Genomic DNA, 16,733 nt, shown 5'->3' on the forward strand with positions numbered 1-16,733 from the left:
TGTTTTAAAAGTTAAATTTTTAAAGCTGGTTTACAAATCATTAAGAGATGTTATTCTGGTAAAAATCAGACATAAAAGTGTTACAACATAGCAAAGAAATCACTTTAAAAGGTTTTTATATATTTGACATTTTAAAAAATTGTCCTTTAGATCAACTGCAAGCTTTTTATATTCAACAAAACAACACAGTCGTGGATTGAAAGGGGCAGAGGAGCTTTGAGGCTGAATGACACAGCAAGCAGTGACTGTGGAACATTCCAGTCAAGACTAAGTAAGGAATCATTTTGTAAAGCAAACCCACTATTTCTCAGTGTAAAATTTCCAGTAGGTACACATCATTTTCTGGAGTTGTGTTATAAAAGTCAACAAATCAGACTGTTGAAAACAATGGTTTTTTGTTTGTTTGTTTTTTTTAACAATGTTGTTTTTAATGTACTATACGAGCTTCTTGTTTAGAGCAGGCTCTGATGTCAGACCACACAGGTTCTGGTTCTCCTCTATCATTGACTAACTAGTGACCTTGGACAAGGTACTTAATCTCTCCCTGCCCTAGTTACATCAGTTTAAAATGGGGATAATAGTACTCTGTGACTTATTGACCAACTGAGAACTCAGTGGGATAATGCTTGTTAAGCACCTATGAGAGAGCCCGGGACACACCTAAGTAGTAATCTCCATATTATTTAAAACAATATGATGACATTATTTTTGAAGGAAAAATAATTTTTCTAAAAGAGAATATTTGTCCTATAGTTTATTCTTGGCATTCTAAACATGGCATGTGGGTTGAGATGAAGGGTCAGTTTCCAAGGAAATAAAGGTATGTGGTTACTGAATCCTGTATGTGGCTACTGACATCCAGAGCAATGGTAAGAATCTAGAGTCACTCAAACTGAAAGTTTTCGGCACCTGAAGAGACACACTGGGCATCGTTCAGAAGCCCAAACTGAAAGTGAGCACAGGCAGAGATCTGGGTAGGGTGGGTAGGTTTACTGGTCAACACTAGGCAGTCAAAGCTGTGGCAGGGACCACTGGTAGAAGTTGGATCCATGTATATGGATGTTTTTTGAGCTTCAGATATCAAGCTCGAGAAATCTGTAAGGAATAGAATTCAGACTAAGAGAATAGGAACCATGTCTTCAGTTCTATAACTGGCAAACAGGTTTCTAATTAACCCAACCAAGTAGTATTCCCAAGGCAAGTATTAGTTGTTATCTACTCTTGTTCAATGCCACCCATCCCGCTGCCTGCCAAAATTTGTGATGCATGGTGTTTCTATTGCTGTGTAACCTGACTTTACCTTTTATGTAGTATAACATGATCACCTTTCCACATCAGTAATTATCTTTCTTCCGAATTCTTAATGGATTCATCATATTATCTTGAATAGCCATGTTATCATTTATTTAGCGAATTCCATTTTTTGAACCCTTAAAGCAAAGTTTTCTCCACTGTAAGCAATTCTTGGATAAATATTCTTCAGACCACTAGATCTTCAAAGAAGTTCTAAAATTTTAATCCTAAAGAATTCCAGCTTTTAAGCTAAAAATAGTCCTCTAACATCATAAAGCCCTATTTGAAAACTGATAAGCCAAATTACAACTTTTTTTAAAAAGACTTTATTTATTTATTCATAGAGACACAGAGAGAGAGGCAGAGGGAGAAGCCGGCTCCGTGCAGGGAGCCTGATATGGGACTCGATCCAGCGTCCCCAGGATCACACCCTGGGCTGCAGGCGGCGCTAAACCGCTGCGCCACCGGGGCTGCCCCAAATTACAACTTAATAGTAATATTTTCACTAGTGATATTTCACTGTATTTCAGTTTGAAAAACAACTATAAGATTTACTTTGCTTTCAAAAATGGCAAATTCCCCCAGGAAGGTCAAAGAATCAACTGTTCTGTAGTCTTATATATTCATCTTCCCATTTTAGTTATGCGCAATCAAGGCAGCCTGAGGCTGATTCTCAATAGCAAACTCTGGACTCAAATGGAGATTCAAAGAGCAAACCACAAAAATTTGAGAATAACAGCGACTGACTTAGAAGACTATAGCATCAAAGTGTTTTTAATTCAGGTAAGTGACAAATTTCAGTAATAGAGAATTATCTTACTGTATTTCTAGATCTCTGCAATTGCTAATTTGTTTAATTTCATTGTAACCTGCACTACTGGCCAAAAAAAAAAAAAAAATCAGCCATTCATTTTGGTTGTTTATAGTTTAATATAACACCTAAATTTTATATGAAATTTACAGATTAACACCAAAATCTATAGTAATCAATTGGTATATGTCCCAAGACATTTGTATTGGTATATATGCTTCAAACCTCCACATTTTTCTTTACCACTGAAATTATGTCAACAATCCTACTCAGTGACCAAAGAGACTGTTGTCAAGATTGGCTCCTAGGAGTCCAGTGGAATACACAGCCCAGTGCTTACACTGAATGCTGAAATCGAGAAGGCTTTGAGATCCCTGGAAAGAAACCAATGAGAAATGGAAAAACACAGGGCTACTAAGTTAAAACAATCAGTCCAACAGCAAATTCCAATTCTGGACATGAGTCAGTCTCCAAGGTAACAGGATAGGAGCAGAGCTTTAGCTGTTCCTGGCAGCAGGAATGCTTGACCTCAAATACAAGATCCAGGCACAAAAGAGAGAGAGCTGGCAGGGATCAGACCAGAAGAAAGGCTAGGTTTCCCACATGGGCTGAGACCCAGAAGATTGGAGAAGACTGAGTACTCACATGACTCGAGCAGGAGGTAACAATACAAGTAAATTAGCTTTCGTATAATGAGTAAAAAAGGTGGCAAGTACCCAGTGATGAAAAACCACAGGTTTTATTAACTACCAGTAAGTGCACTGTTAGGTGTAAGTAATGTTGAGTACTGAGATGTTAGAGTAAGATAATGCCCAAACATTATTTACCATTTAGGGAGACAATATTTGATACCCTGCCAGGCTAGATCTCCTAGCTTAGAGTGAGTAAAGCAGCCAGCCTGCCTGCCACCGATACTGAGATTGAGACCATTAGCTAGATGGGATTCTGCTGTTCAATATCTGACCCATGCTGGCTCCATAAATTATAGGATATTTGCTAGAATAAACAAACTAAATGCAAATAACTTCCATTCCCAGAGATGGTATTAATTAACTATTAATGTTGTCTTATATTTTAGCATATATGTGTGTGCATAAATATGTATATACAGTACAAACTGTATGATCTTCAGACAGGTTATTTAGATTCCTTAACTTGATTTTACTCCTCTGCCAAATAAAGATATTAATAATATACTTGTGGTTGAATAAATTAGATAGCTAATATTTGATTATGAAGTACACATACATAACCTTTTCACTTATCAATGAAAATGAGTGTTTTTGTGGCATTAAATAGCTCATTCTTCAAAAGTTCTTTTAACGGGTGAAAAGAATTCTGTTATACACCATAATTTATTCCATTAATTCTACTCTGTTAAATAGGTAATTTATGTCTTTCATTATTGTAAATTCTGCAAGAAAGACATGAGGAATTCTCTGTGTACATACACGTTAATTTTCTCGAGATAAGGTTTTGACTGTCTTGACAAGTTTCTCTTCAGAAAGACTAAATCGATTTTCATTCCCACCAGCATTTTCTTATGGTACTTCCTGGGAATTATAATATTTTTAAGCAGTGATAATTTGTTATTCAAAAAAAGTATGACATTGTGATTTTATTTTTAATTTCTTGTTCTGAATTTCTTGAATGAAAATATCTGAATGAGTTTGCCAAATGGCAATATATTGACTGGTGGAAGGTATATTTAAATTTTAATGTTAGAAAGTCAAGGTGTCAGAGTAGTATTTATATTTCAATTACAAATACCCTTTCAATATTTATTAACTTACTAAGGAAAAATTACACCTTGGCACATAATGTAAAAATTAAATCATTCGGGAGTGAACAATTATGTTCTAAACATCTACTATACAATACTTAGCACAATATGAGGAACAAAAATATTTTATTTAACTTATAGTTATTTTCCTCCACAGTAATTAAGGGAACTTAAGAACATGCAAATGAAAAAATAGAAATGAAGACTCTTCTCCCCAAAAGTTGGCATGTAGTTTTTTCAACCCTCAGTTCTAGACTGAAAAGTAAGACAGCTTTCTGGAGGGGTAGCAAAAAGATAATTTACCTAGATTCTCTTTGAAATTGTGAAAGGATGCAAAAATGTAAACTACTGCCATGTTACCTTGAAAGAGCACTGACTTTGATGACAAAGATCTGGGATTTGAGCCCAACCAATTTGCTGACTAAATCAGTAAATCCAAGCAAGTCACTGTAACTTTCTGAGCCTTAATCTCATCTGTAGAGACATGAGGGGAATTAGTATGTATTGACTACTTGTGCTGTGCACATTTGCTTATATAAATGAAATAAATAGTTAACTCATAGTTTTATAGTAAGGATTGAATAAAAAGGAATGTAGTAACCATAACGATTATACCAATGATATTGTTACCATCATTTTTTATATTAACAGCATCCATAAAACAGCATAGAAAAGTACTGAAAGCAAAGACTTCTGATGTATTGATGATACAATATCATAAGTGTGACTCGTGGTGTAATGGAAAGTACCCTGGGCTTCTACAATGCAATATTATAGATTGCTATAATAAACTCTGCTTTTCCACTGAGCTGTGAAGCTTGCAGGGGAGATCTAAACACAGTTATGTAAAGGAAATGGAGGGGTTTTTCATCCACCCTAAAATTTCCTACAGTGTAAAATAGTGGAGGAAGGATAGTCTTAAATTCAAATAGAAATTTTAAATCACAGAATTTCTTTCTCAGTTTAAATGCACAAATTGGGACCTGTTATAAAATTATTCACTTTCAGAATCAATTTGGTTCAAGATGAATGGCTTTTTACTCTTTATTTTTTAGGGTTATTTAGATTCTAGATTTATGCCATGTAATTCCTTCCTCATTAATAGTGAAAGATTAAAATCTCTAAAATGTGGCTATTAAGTTTTTTATACTCTTAAGATTTTATTTATTCATTTTTAGGGGGGAGGGGCAGAGGGAGAAGGGGAGAGAGAATCTCAAGTAGACTCACACTGGGTAGGGAGCATGAGGCTGGATCCCACAACCCTGAGATCATGACCTGAGCTGAGATCAAGAGTCAGCAGCTTAACTGACTGAGGCACCCAGGGGCTCTTATTTTTATTCTCAACAACTTAATTTTCCTCATGCAGGCCAGTGCCAAAGACACAGGATGTCTGTATGCAGCAATACATCATCGGCTTGTTGCACTTCGAAGTTTTGATAAACAGAAAGATCTAAATCAAGCTGAAAGCCAGTCAGAAACAATCCTCCAACAACTAAACTGCGAAAGCTGTGACGAAGATGAGGATGATTTCATCCAAGTCACTAAAAATAGATCAGGTAAATAGCTTTTTTAGGTTAGAGGTTTAAGAAAGAAATCTTCTGCACAATCCTAATATATGAAATAGATTTTTGTAAAGTGGAACTGATCTATTTAAAGTGGATGGGAATTAGAGTCCTCACTCTTTGGATCAGAGGAGTGGGTTCGGAAATCACGGTCTTCTATATGTGGCCTTCATTAGGATTTTGCTAAAAGTCATCCTCAGGGTGATGCCCGTATGTTATTTGCACATAAATTTAATAAAAATACCATAAAGTCTTATGCTGGTACACTGAAATTAACCATTTATTCATATTTCTCTTCACTTGCTCTCATTTTCCTATTATTGGCTATAATAGAAAAATCATAAATATGTTATAAAGGTAATAAACACATTACAGTGGAGCCCACCAGACAAATCTGGCTTGAAATGCTGAAACTCCCGCTTATCTCCTTTTTGGAATTTGCTTTATTCTCAAGGACTTTTTTTTGCCTAGGGCAAAAGGTATTATTTTTTTTTTTATTGTGTCAGGATTCATGAATTGAGCAAGGTTAAAGTGGAACCAGTAGTTAGCAGATTTTTAGGCTTCAATGCTTGTCCTGGTGAGTAGATTTAAAACAAAAATTTATCATTATTTTTGGAGAGAAACGTTGTCAAGAAAATATTAAGCCCAGTTTTGTTATATAAATGGTGCCAAGTATTTTCAGTAATAGTTTCATTTAGGCCTGAATTCTGCTCTACAGAGAACTGAGTAACATACTTACAATGACAGTGTGTGAGCAAGCATTTTTTCCAACTTTTAATCATTTTATATCTTAAAGGTAACTTAATCATAATTTAAGAATCTATCAAAGTACACGTGCAAAACATGATGAAAGATCTTCCTTTGTCCAATACTAAAAATGTAATCAAGAAGAAGAGTGCACAAAATGTGCAGATTAGGATTATAAACTGCTTGACTCAGTGAGCCAGGGAACTAAGTGAATATGATTTTTCTTGTCGCTACTAAACAAATGGTTTCTTACTCTTTAAAATGTGTGAGATGTATAAGTGATATTTTATATTGTCAACAATAAAATAGGATCTAATAGAAAATGAATTGGTATCCATTAGAAATATTAACATGAAATAAGGATTCAATGGCAAAATTCTCTCATCAACAAAATCACACTTATGAAATCTATACTTTATTCCATTTTAGGAAAGAGTAATATCTTCATACAAAATGAGAAACAATGGAAATAATGCAAAGTAAACGACAATCGTATGAACCCACCCTTCCTCTGTCATTTTTCCCTTTTCACACAGGAGGTGTTGCATACAAATGCTAAGCTGTTACGAAAGCAATAAAAAGTCTAATCTTTTTAAACTGTGCTGCCCACAAGTTAAGGGTTTAATTATCTGAAAATGTCATGTTTAAAATTAGCAACATTTCCAAACGTTACGTGTAAAATGTAAATTCTATATATTGCATTTCCTCACAGTAAGCATATTTATGCATATTCATGTTCAGTTGTGTTCAATATTAAATCTAATCTGGATATAACATTTTATAATATTTGAAATTTATATCACAGATCCTTCTAGGTGGACCCACAGACAGTCGGTTGCCTGTTCATGAGCGCTATCTACTATAAACGTGACAACAGCTACAAAAAGATTGGTCATCTTACTGAAAATACTAAACCATCTTAACTAAATAAGAAGATCCGATTCATTCCTTGAAGAGTTTTTATAGTAAAGTTCATGAAATATAATTTGTTGCAATTAAGATTTTTCTCTATATAGTCTAATAATTGCAAGATTTTACATTTTGATTATTGTGGAGAAAATGACGGAATTTAAGAAATACATGGACTTTGAAAGTTCAAAATTTATCATTTTTGAAGAAGCTAATTTAGAATAGGATTTGATAACTAATTTGGACTATTCATCACATTGGTGGATATAATAGTTAAAATAAATTGCTGGATTTGATAAATACCTAACTAAAATATTTTTTCAGTCATACATAGTCTGGTCATAAAACAAATATTTTACGAGATTTCCAGTCATTTCTTCCAAAACACTGTAACTGCATGCTAACATTTCATGAAGTCATGTTTCTCTTCTGGGAAATGTGTATTTTCATTTAACCTTTGGATTTACTAATACTATAATACTATTATATATTCATGGTGTGAATTCCTTTAAAGATAGTATTGTTCTTGGACCTGTATCCATTGTACCTTGTATATGCTTGACTCCAGTTCAGCATCCAGTAGTTGTTGAAAGGATGAGCAAAATACATTATCTATGTAACAAAACAGTAAGTATACAGAAAGTAAAATATGTTAACTTGTTCTTTGTTTTATGTAATTAAATTGTCATTAATAGTCTAATGGTTGTAGCTGTATAGTGACCTTTTTAAAAAAAAATATATATATATTCATATATTCCCAAATTAATTTTTTTAAATGCCTTTGTTGTGGTAGACCATAATGATTTCAACAACTGTGCAACAAGGTTTGGATGCTCCTATTTTGAGATTTGTCTCAGAGATACTTCACAAGTTACTTATAAAAATTAGTGCTTATAGCTATATTTCATTTTTCAATCCAGTTTGATCACCCCATGACTTCAAATGACTTTTGATCATGACTTCTAAATATTCCCTTGTTAGAGGCATTTTAGTCTTCTCAGGTGCCTTAATAAAATACCACTCTGTGCAGCTTCAACAATATAAATTTATTTCTCACAGTTCAAGAAGTTGATGATCAAAGGGTCAACAAAATAGGTTTCATTCTGAGGCCTGTGCTCTTGATTGTTGGCTCATGTTCTCACAGGACCTCTTGGTGGGAGCACAGGCAAAGAGAGAGAGCAAGCTCTCTCGTGTGTCTTCCCATAAGAGCGCTAATCCCATTAGACTACAGCCCCACCCCCATAAATTTATCTAACCCTAATTAACCCCCAAAGCCCCATCTCCAAATTCAATCACATTGGGGATTAGGGGTTCAACGTATACATTTGGGAGAGAATATAAACATTGTCCATAACTAGGAAATAAGATTTACAATCTCAAAATGATTTCCGAAAAATTTTTCAACAATGACAACATATTTGGAATAACGAGTATAACTTCACTAAATGCTACTTTGAAGAACAATATTCATTTGGATATATACATGTGAATACACATTTTACTGTTACATTATTTTGTTACAGTACCTTTTATAGTAATAAAAGCAATTATATAGATTCTTACATATAGATATGGATACAGTCAAACCTGAGCTAATGCCTGATAGTTTGGCATATGAAAGTTGAAAGGAATTAGATAGATTCTTACATATAGATCTGGATACAGTCAAACCTGAACTAATGCCTGATAGTTTGGCATATGAAAGTTGAATTAACTCTTTTAGACTGTAATTTGGTTAGTATATAAATCATTCAGGGTTTTGCTCTTTCCTCATAACTGAGTAAGTATTAACTTAGTAAAAGTTAACTATTAACTTTTAGGAGAATATAAAAGAAACACAGCATCCTTCTAAATTAAGCAATGATTCAGGAAATGGAAAAGAAAAGTTAATGTGAGAGAGGAATAGAGAAAAGGTTGAAGGGGAAAAAATTTTTAAAAACAGCTCTAGCGTAAAAGGAAGAATAGGGATCCCTGGGTGGCGCAGCGGTTTGGCGCCTGCCTTTGGCCCGGGGCGCGATCCTGGAGACTCGGGATCGAGTCCCACGTCGAGCTCCCGGTGCGTGGAGCCTGCTTCTCCCTCTGCCTGTGTCTCTGCCTCTCTCTCTCTCTCTCTCTCTCTCTCTCTGTGACTATCATGAATAAATAAAAATAAAATCTTAAAAAAAAAAAAGGAAGAATAAAAACAATGGGAAAACAAAAGTTTAAAGTTGGTTGGGGTATCTTAACCCCAAAAAAGTGCCTTTGATGTAGAACACAGTTAGTGGAAAATTTCTTTAGAAGCTAAAATAAACAGGAAGACATCTGGAGAAGAAATTAAAGAATTGGTTCTCTTTTCCTGTAGGATCCTAGCTGATACAGGAATATTGTGATTTCACTAAATCATTAAAGTGAAGCAGAGAATAGAGATCTTCTTTACCTTCTTGATATGTTCATTCTTGCCCTGACTTGAGGGTGAAGATAAAGCAATAGTTTCTCAATGCCTCAAATATTTTAATATCATTGGAATTCATTCTTTCTTTCTGTGATCTTTCTTGTACTTCTCTGCATATACCAAACAAAAAAATTAGACTACTTCAATTACTTATCTATACATTAATGCCAGTATAAAAAATAAAAAATAGTATTAGAATATCAGGAAGGCAGAGAGAAAAAGAGTGAAAATTTCTGGATTATGACACAATTACCAACAGCAGAAACATTTTATTTAGCTTATGGCTTTTCAAATAATTTTCTGTCCACACTATTATGCCTTCTCATGATCATTATGCAAATATTTAGTAATATTTTGGAGGGGGTAATAGAAGTAGAAACATCTTATACTTTCTTTTTTGCCCTATATTTTCATTTAGCCTTCTTCTTTTTTGTTTTTTCTACAGACTTTGACCTCTCTTTAAGGTGAGGAGATCATCATACAATGAAATAATTTTCATAAGTTTTTAGGTAGACGATTTCAAAGCATAACTCTTAGATTTTGATAGAAGCTGCTTTTGTTAAAATTTAAATATTTCCCAAATGTACTAGATATACATTTAATATATCCAATTATATATCTCTTATATTCAAGTAACCTTAACATTCTTCTCTTTCAACAAGCCTTTAGACTCTACCAAGCTATTCAGCTTAATTATGGACCATCAAAACATTCTCTATTAAAATATTATTTTACACCCATTACTGCCAAAGCCAGGAATCCTTTGACTCCAAGGATTAATATACAAGTCTTAGGGTATGTGGATGTCATTTTAAAAGGGGAGGGAGTTTATCTTTCATAGAGTCAGAATGTATGTCGGTTGGAGGGGGCTCTAGGGATTGGGAAGGATACATCTTAACCTTTGTAAGCCCTCAAATTGTGAATATCACAATGATATATAATTTACTCCATAAAATGTTGAAAACAAATAAACTTGAGATGTGGTTATGAGGTGGTTGGGTAAGCTCACCTACTAGAAAAGTACACCAGCCCTGCCATAGATGGGGTTTGAATTTGAAACTCAGTAACATAACCGATTATTTTAGTAGTTTGAGAGTATTGAAACTCATATTAAATCCACAAATGCAAGCACTTTGTTTTGCAATAGGCAGGTCACACCTACAGTACTGCATGATTTTTGACATCAGACTTAAGAGTGGACAAACTGGAAACATGAACACATTTAAAGTTTCTAAGACAATTTTTGGAAAACCATGGCATTGGAGAAGTTATTGAAATAACTGGCAAATGTGTAGCCTAATAAAGATTTGAGGTAATAGTTTTCAAACAATTAGAAGTTTGCCAAAACTTCTTAATTTCTGCCAAGCTAGTGGATATAAAAGACTCAGTGAAATTACCTTCATTTGCATTTTTCTAATTCTAATAAGGTTGAGTATCTTTCAGGCATTTATTCTCTGCTTGTTTCTTCTAAGAAATTCCTGTTTGTAATCTTTGCAAAGCTAAGCATACCATTTTCCCCTCTTAGTGGCTTCTTAGAATATGCAGGATAAAGGCCAAGTTCCTAAGCATAGATAGAACACTTTCCACGTCTTTACCCCATCTGCCTCCCTAGCCTCACTTCCCACTGTGGCCTGCCTCCTCTAAATTCTCTAGCAATTCAGAACTGCTGTTTCATTGCTCCATACTTCTGTTCACGCTGTTTCCTCTGTGGAAATCCTTACTAAAACAAGGTGTTGGAATAGTGGGAAGAGGAAGGACCTTGAGGATGTTCAAGTTATAGATGAGTAATTCACACCCCATAGAAGTTAAGAGAGGATCCCATGTTCAATGCAAGTCGCTAGGAGCACCTGCTGTGAGACAAAGCTCCTGGACAGAAGGGATCAGAGACCTACTAAAAGCAGACATCGGCCTCCACTCTGTATTTCCTATTCTAATATACTACCTGGCACACAGTAGGGACCCCATAAATATTCGGTGAGCCGATGAATGAATGCTGGTGGTGGCGGCTAGCTGAAAAGCAAGAGTCTTGATTCAGAATCAATTGGGGCTTGATTGAACCTTGGTATCACTCTAGTTAAACACCTTCATTTTATATTTTATTTTTTTTAATTTTTTTATTTATTTATGATAGTCACACACACACAGAGAGAGAGAGAGAGAGAGGCAGAGACACAGGCAGAGGGAGAAGCAGGCTCCATGCACCGGGAGCCCGACGTGGGATTCGATCCCGGGTCTCCAGGATCGCGCCCTGAGCCAAAGGCAGGCGCCAAACCGCTGCGCCACCCAGGGATCCCAACACCTTCATTTTATAGATAAGGAAGCTGAGGCCCAGCAAGATGAAGTGACCTGCCCAAAGTCCACGGGCTCGTAATACTGATGATGCTAGGACTAAAAGAAGCAAAGAAGGCGCCCAAACAGGGGGACGTAGGGAGGAGGAGGGATGAGCAGGGGGATGTAGACTGCCATTTGATGCAACCCTTAACGACGGGAGCGTTTTCTTCCACTTCCATTTCCAAGTCAACGCAGGGCCACGTGTGACTCTTCCATCAGGGCCAAGCGTCCTTCCTCCTCTTGCCTCCCAATCCATTCAACAGGCTCAAGCCAGATAAACTGCTCATCGCGGTTTAATGGGCTCCCTTCTTTCCAGTTAAAAGCCTTCCAAACGCTGAGTCCTACCTATAGAATGAAGCCCAGAAGACTAACACATTCTTCACCTTTCTCTCTTGACCTATCTACTCTTTCAATCTTCTCTCCCCATCTAGAAATGCTCCGCTTGGCCAGATTCCTCAACCCATCACCCTCTAATTTCCCCAAAGGCTGACTCTTTCCCTCTCTGGGCTGACCCTTCTGGGGTTGTCCGCAGGGTGCATGACTTGCGTAGTCCCACCAGGCGCCTTGCTCGGATGGGCGGGCACGCGGCTCACTGCTGTCTGTTGCGATTCTCAGTCACTTCCGAACCAGGAGCTCCGCATGTGCATTCCGCACGAGCCCGCCCAGGCGGTGCAGACGGTCCTCGCTGCGTCTCCTGGACCGCAGCCCGGCGGGGGTCGTATCGGCGGAACGAAGGACTAAAGAATCCAGTCTCGTGTGCGATGATGAAAGCGTCTGGTTTCACACCGTCCGGTCAGGTGCAATCGGGAAACCCAAGCGAGGAGGTGCGCAGAGGCACCTGCTCTCCCGCCCGGCGCTCGAAACCGCACCCGCGGGCCCCCCCGCCCCCACGCCGCTTCAGACCGGTTCCAGCTGGATTCCTACGGCGGCCCAATCCCTAATTAGAATTGCAGCCCTTCCTCCGGCCGCAGCCAATCCCCGCAGCTCCTCGGGCCCCCGAACCGCAGCCGGCTCTGATTGGCTCCCAGCGCGGGGGGCGGGCGGGCGGGATTGGTGGCCGCCCAGGGAAGGGGTGGGGCAGGCGGTGGGCCCCACCCCCCGCGCGGCGCCGCGGCCACTGCGCAGGCGTGGATGGACTCGGAGCCGCAAACAGGCAAGCCCAGCCCCCCAGGCCTCCCGCTCTTCCCCGCCCACCCCTCCCGGGGCTCGGGCTCTCCCGCCGCCCCGGCGCCCGGCTTGCCCCGCCCCCGCCAACGTCTGGGCACGTCCCCCTGGCGGCGCGGGCCACGCACGGCGGTGCACTTAACCTGTCCCCGCCCGGCGCGGAGCTGGAGGCCGGGGCGGCGCGGCGGCGGGCAGTGCTGGTGGCGGGCGGCGGAGGCGGGAGCCCGGGCCTGCAGCCCCGCGGGGCGGAGGATGACTTGCTACCGAGGCTTCCTGCTGGGCAGCTGTCGGCGCGTGGCGGGCGGCCGGGCGGCGGTGCTGAGCGGACCGGGCGCGGGAGGCCCCGCGGCGCGGCCGCGGCTCTGCGGGGACGGCGGCGGCCGGCGGCAGCTGGGGCAGGGGCAGCCGCGCGAGCTGGCGGGCTGTGGCAGTCGCCCCGACGGCGGCTTCCGCCCGTCGCGGGTGGTGGTGGTGGCCAAAACCACCCGGTACGAGTTCGAGCAGCAGCGGTACCGCTACGCGGAGCTCTCGGAGGAGGACCTGAAGCAGCTGGTGGGTCCCCGGCGGCCCCCGTTCCCCCCAGGCCCGGCCCGGCTGCGCGGGGCGCCGAGACCTCTCGGGGCCAGCCCTCCCCCCGGCGCCCCGGACGCCCGGCCTCCCGTCGGCGCGCCCCGCTCGTAGGACCCCCCCCCCGCCTCCCGCCTCCCGCCTCCCGCCTCGGTGTGCGCGTGTGCCAAGGGGCGGGGGTCGCCCGTACTGCAGGGACCCCCTAGTCGGGGAGGAAGGCTCGGGAGCGGGGAGCGGGGAGCGGGAGCTCCCAGCGCGCAGGGCTTGGGCATCCATTCGAGCCCTCTCCAGCCCCACCCCCTGCTCTCCCCTTTGGGAATAGCCGCCACAGCCCCGAGGAAGGTGGGCCGCTGGCTGAAGGTCGGGACGCTCCGGCAACAGCTCCCCACGTCTCCGCGGGGAAAGGGGGGCCCCGGGGCGCCGCGGCGGGCGGTGGGGGAGAGGGCGAAGGTACCGCGGACACACCCCCTTTCACCCTGCAGGACTGCGAGGCCTGGGATGCCCCGGAAAGCCGGCCTGGGCGAGCCTTTTCCGTGATGGAACGTGGTCGTCAGACAAGGTTCTAGCAGTTTGTCTTAAAAGCACACGTGTTTTGGATTCAGGCGACAGCGAGGGAGAAAATTTGACTTTGAATATGTTTCTACGCAGAAAGGGCAAGAGGGAGGGCAGGAAGACTCGGGAATCATGCAATAAATAGCCCACGTCCACGCATAGCAGTGGCTCCACAACAGAATGTGTTTAGTGCAGATATTAGTATCTTTGCAAAAGTATGTAAGTCTGTCCAAGAAAAAAAAAAACGTGAATATCCCTCCCTTTGTCCCTTTCTGAAACTCTTTTTTTTTTTTTTTTTTTTAAGATTTATGTATTCATGAGACACACAGAGAAAGAGGCAGAGACATAGGCAGAGGGGGAGGCAGGGGCCCTGCGGGGAGCCTGATGTGAGGCTCCATCCCAGGCCCTGGGGAGCCAAAGGCAGATGCTCAGCCACTGAACCACCCAGGTGCCCCACCCCCTTTGAAACTTCTGATCCCTTGCTCCCTGCGCTTGAACTTTAGGAAAAGGAGCGTTAAGATGCTACCATGAACAATATGGAAATCTCTAATTGTTGATACTCTGCACCATAAAGCTTTGGAATTAGATGCCTAAAACCAAATCTTGTAGAATTCTGTACCAGAGTAGACAGCCTGTTTTTTAAACTTCTGGTATGGTTTGTAATCTTCAGATTTTTACTGTTTTATGCAGGTATCAAAGTGAAGTTGTAAATCATCATGTCTGCTTAAGGACTATTTTCAGCATTAAGCTTCTTGATACTTTAGTGGGTTAATTGAGGAGGGCCCCTGCTTTCATTAGAGGGAAGTGCTAGGTGCAGGTTTGTTTTTTTCTCCTTTCCTTTAGTGTTTGAAGATGTAGCAATTTATAGAAAACAAATGCATCATTTAAAAAGAGTAGATCAGTTTGAGTAGGAAGTTGGAGTAGTGAAATTGGGGGCGAGGCAGGGAATAAGAATGTCAGAAGCAAGCACATTGTTTCTGTGTTGGGAAAGAGGTGTGTTCCTTGGATTGTACTCCCGGTTTTGCAAGATACACTTTTTAGAGATTGTCAAATATATGTGTTGCAAATATGTTCTTTATATAGTTTTATGAAAACCTCTCAAAAACAGTTTAAAGTAGTATCCTCTGGCCTGTTTGGGGTATAGGATTGAGTGTAGGATCTTGGAGTCCTCAGCCCATTTCTGTGTTAACTTCCTACGGGAAGTTTTTTTAACTTTTTTGGGGTCATGTGTGACAATGATAAATGCCTTTCTGTAGTACGGTCAGGTTTTTCAAAGTACTTTTGCCTAGTTCGGTATGTTAAATAGTAAGGTTGGGCAAGATAGCCTCCAAGGCCTTTTTTAGTGCTAGCGTTTTGAAACTCTGGGTAACTTTTCCAAGGCCTCAAGAAAATGAGTGTTCTCTAAATTAGATTAATTCTAGGACCTCTAAACTAGATTGCCACTAATGAGAACTTTTAAAATGTAGGCAAATCAATAAGTCTTTAGAAATTGAACTACCTAGTGTACCCACTCTGAGTATCTAAAAAGAGAAATCTCTAATAGGTAAATATTTGTCTTTGGCTAGGATTGCTGTTTGGAATAAGAAAACTTTTGAGTTAAAACTTCTGTACCATAGAACACATCGTTTTGTAATTGCAAGGCAAGTGAAATAGTTGTTGTCATTTCAGTTACATATTATTGGCTTAGCTCCTTACTGATGTGAGTTTATTTTACCATTTGTATTAAAGCCAGTATTCAAAATGGAATAGCATTAGGTGGAGTCCAGACCAAATAATACCGGGCTGTGTAAAGTTGTTCTCAAATGGGATTCTGTGGTAGGCCTGATAAGCTGGTTAATATTGTTTGCTATTTTGCTGGGGTAAAAGATACTGAGTTATATCAATCATGTGAATTGGATATAAAAGAAAGTGGCCATGTGCTTACTTTAGTCTCTGGCACCATTCCTCTTGTGCCTACAGTGTCATGGTAACCTGAAGCTTTGTATTTGAGTGTTCTCATTTGTTGTGGAAGTGGTGGTCTTGTTGCAGAATAGGTATCTGTTAGCTTATTTGTAAAAATTTAAATAGAAGATGAAGTGTCAGTGGAATTTTATACCCTCAAGCATCATGAGTCTCTCACTTTGTGAAAACTTAAACCAATAGGGGAAATACTTCTTAGTTAGAGAGAGAGAGAGGCGGTCGGGGGGGCAGAGACACAGGCAGAGGGAGAAGCAGGCTCCATGCAGGGAGCCTGACGTGGGACTCAATCCCGGGTCTCCAGGATCACGCCCTGGGCCGAAGGTGGCACTAAACCGCTGAGCTACCCGGGTTGCCCTGCATTGCTTTATTTTTAAATCTTGACATGATGTTTCCTGTGAATTCCTGGTCAAGGATTGTACCTCTCCTGGCTCACTACCTTGCAAGGACTAATTAAACTATTATTGTGATTTACTTACATCAGAAGAGATGCAGCTGTTGGCAAATGTGGAATTTTTATTAATAGGGTCCATGACACTCAACAAATTGCATCTTTAGATGAATCAAAGCTGATTGGAAAGGATTTTGTCATTGTAAACATGCCTTATTGGCCAAAGAGTAGGTTTT

At 40.4% G+C, this 16,733-nt stretch overlaps 2 protein-coding genes and 1 long non-coding RNA gene across 7 annotated transcripts in view; 2 read left to right on the forward strand and 1 right to left on the reverse strand.

Annotated features, from left to right (window-relative positions):
* The window catches only part of RANBP3L (RAN binding protein 3 like), a 45,102-nt gene extending 36,961 nt beyond the window's left edge, over positions 1 to 8,141 (forward strand). The window contains exons 12-15 of the mRNA XM_026016695.2: positions 151 to 271; positions 1,934 to 2,076; positions 5,254 to 5,443; positions 7,002 to 8,141. Of these exons, the coding sequence (XP_025872480.2) occupies positions 151 to 271; positions 1,934 to 2,076; positions 5,254 to 5,443; positions 7,002 to 7,045 (498 nt within the window). The 3' untranslated portion in view covers positions 7,046 to 8,141. The remainder of the gene's footprint in view (positions 1 to 150; positions 272 to 1,933; positions 2,077 to 5,253; positions 5,444 to 7,001) is intronic.
* A 520-nt stretch (positions 8,142 to 8,661) lies between these two features.
* Positions 8,662 to 8,875, reverse strand: LOC140598690 (uncharacterized). Its single transcript, XR_012001305.1, has 2 exons — positions 8,777 to 8,875; positions 8,662 to 8,692 (listed from the first exon to the last, which is right to left on the reverse strand). It is a non-coding gene; the product is annotated as an uncharacterized lncRNA (long non-coding RNA).
* A 3,691-nt stretch (positions 8,876 to 12,566) lies between these two features.
* The window catches only part of NADK2 (NAD kinase 2, mitochondrial), a 45,398-nt gene continuing 41,231 nt past the window's right edge, over positions 12,567 to 16,733 (forward strand). For 3 of the 5 annotated variants that reach the window (XM_072757088.1, XM_072757089.1, XM_072757090.1), the window contains exon 1: positions 12,567 to 13,583. In XM_072757088.1, coding sequence (XP_072613189.1) covers positions 12,999 to 13,583 — 585 coding nt within the window. In that variant the 5' untranslated portion in view covers positions 12,567 to 12,998. Of the gene's footprint in view, positions 13,584 to 14,080; positions 14,158 to 16,733 lie in introns of all 5 variants that reach the window. The other 2 variants (XM_072757091.1, XM_072757092.1) reach the window with 2 other exon arrangements.

Source organism: Vulpes vulpes, chromosome 4 (genome assembly GCF_048418805.1).
Source record: "Vulpes vulpes isolate BD-2025 chromosome 4, VulVul3, whole genome shotgun sequence".
NCBI lineage: Eukaryota > Metazoa > Chordata > Mammalia > Carnivora > Canidae > Vulpes > Vulpes vulpes.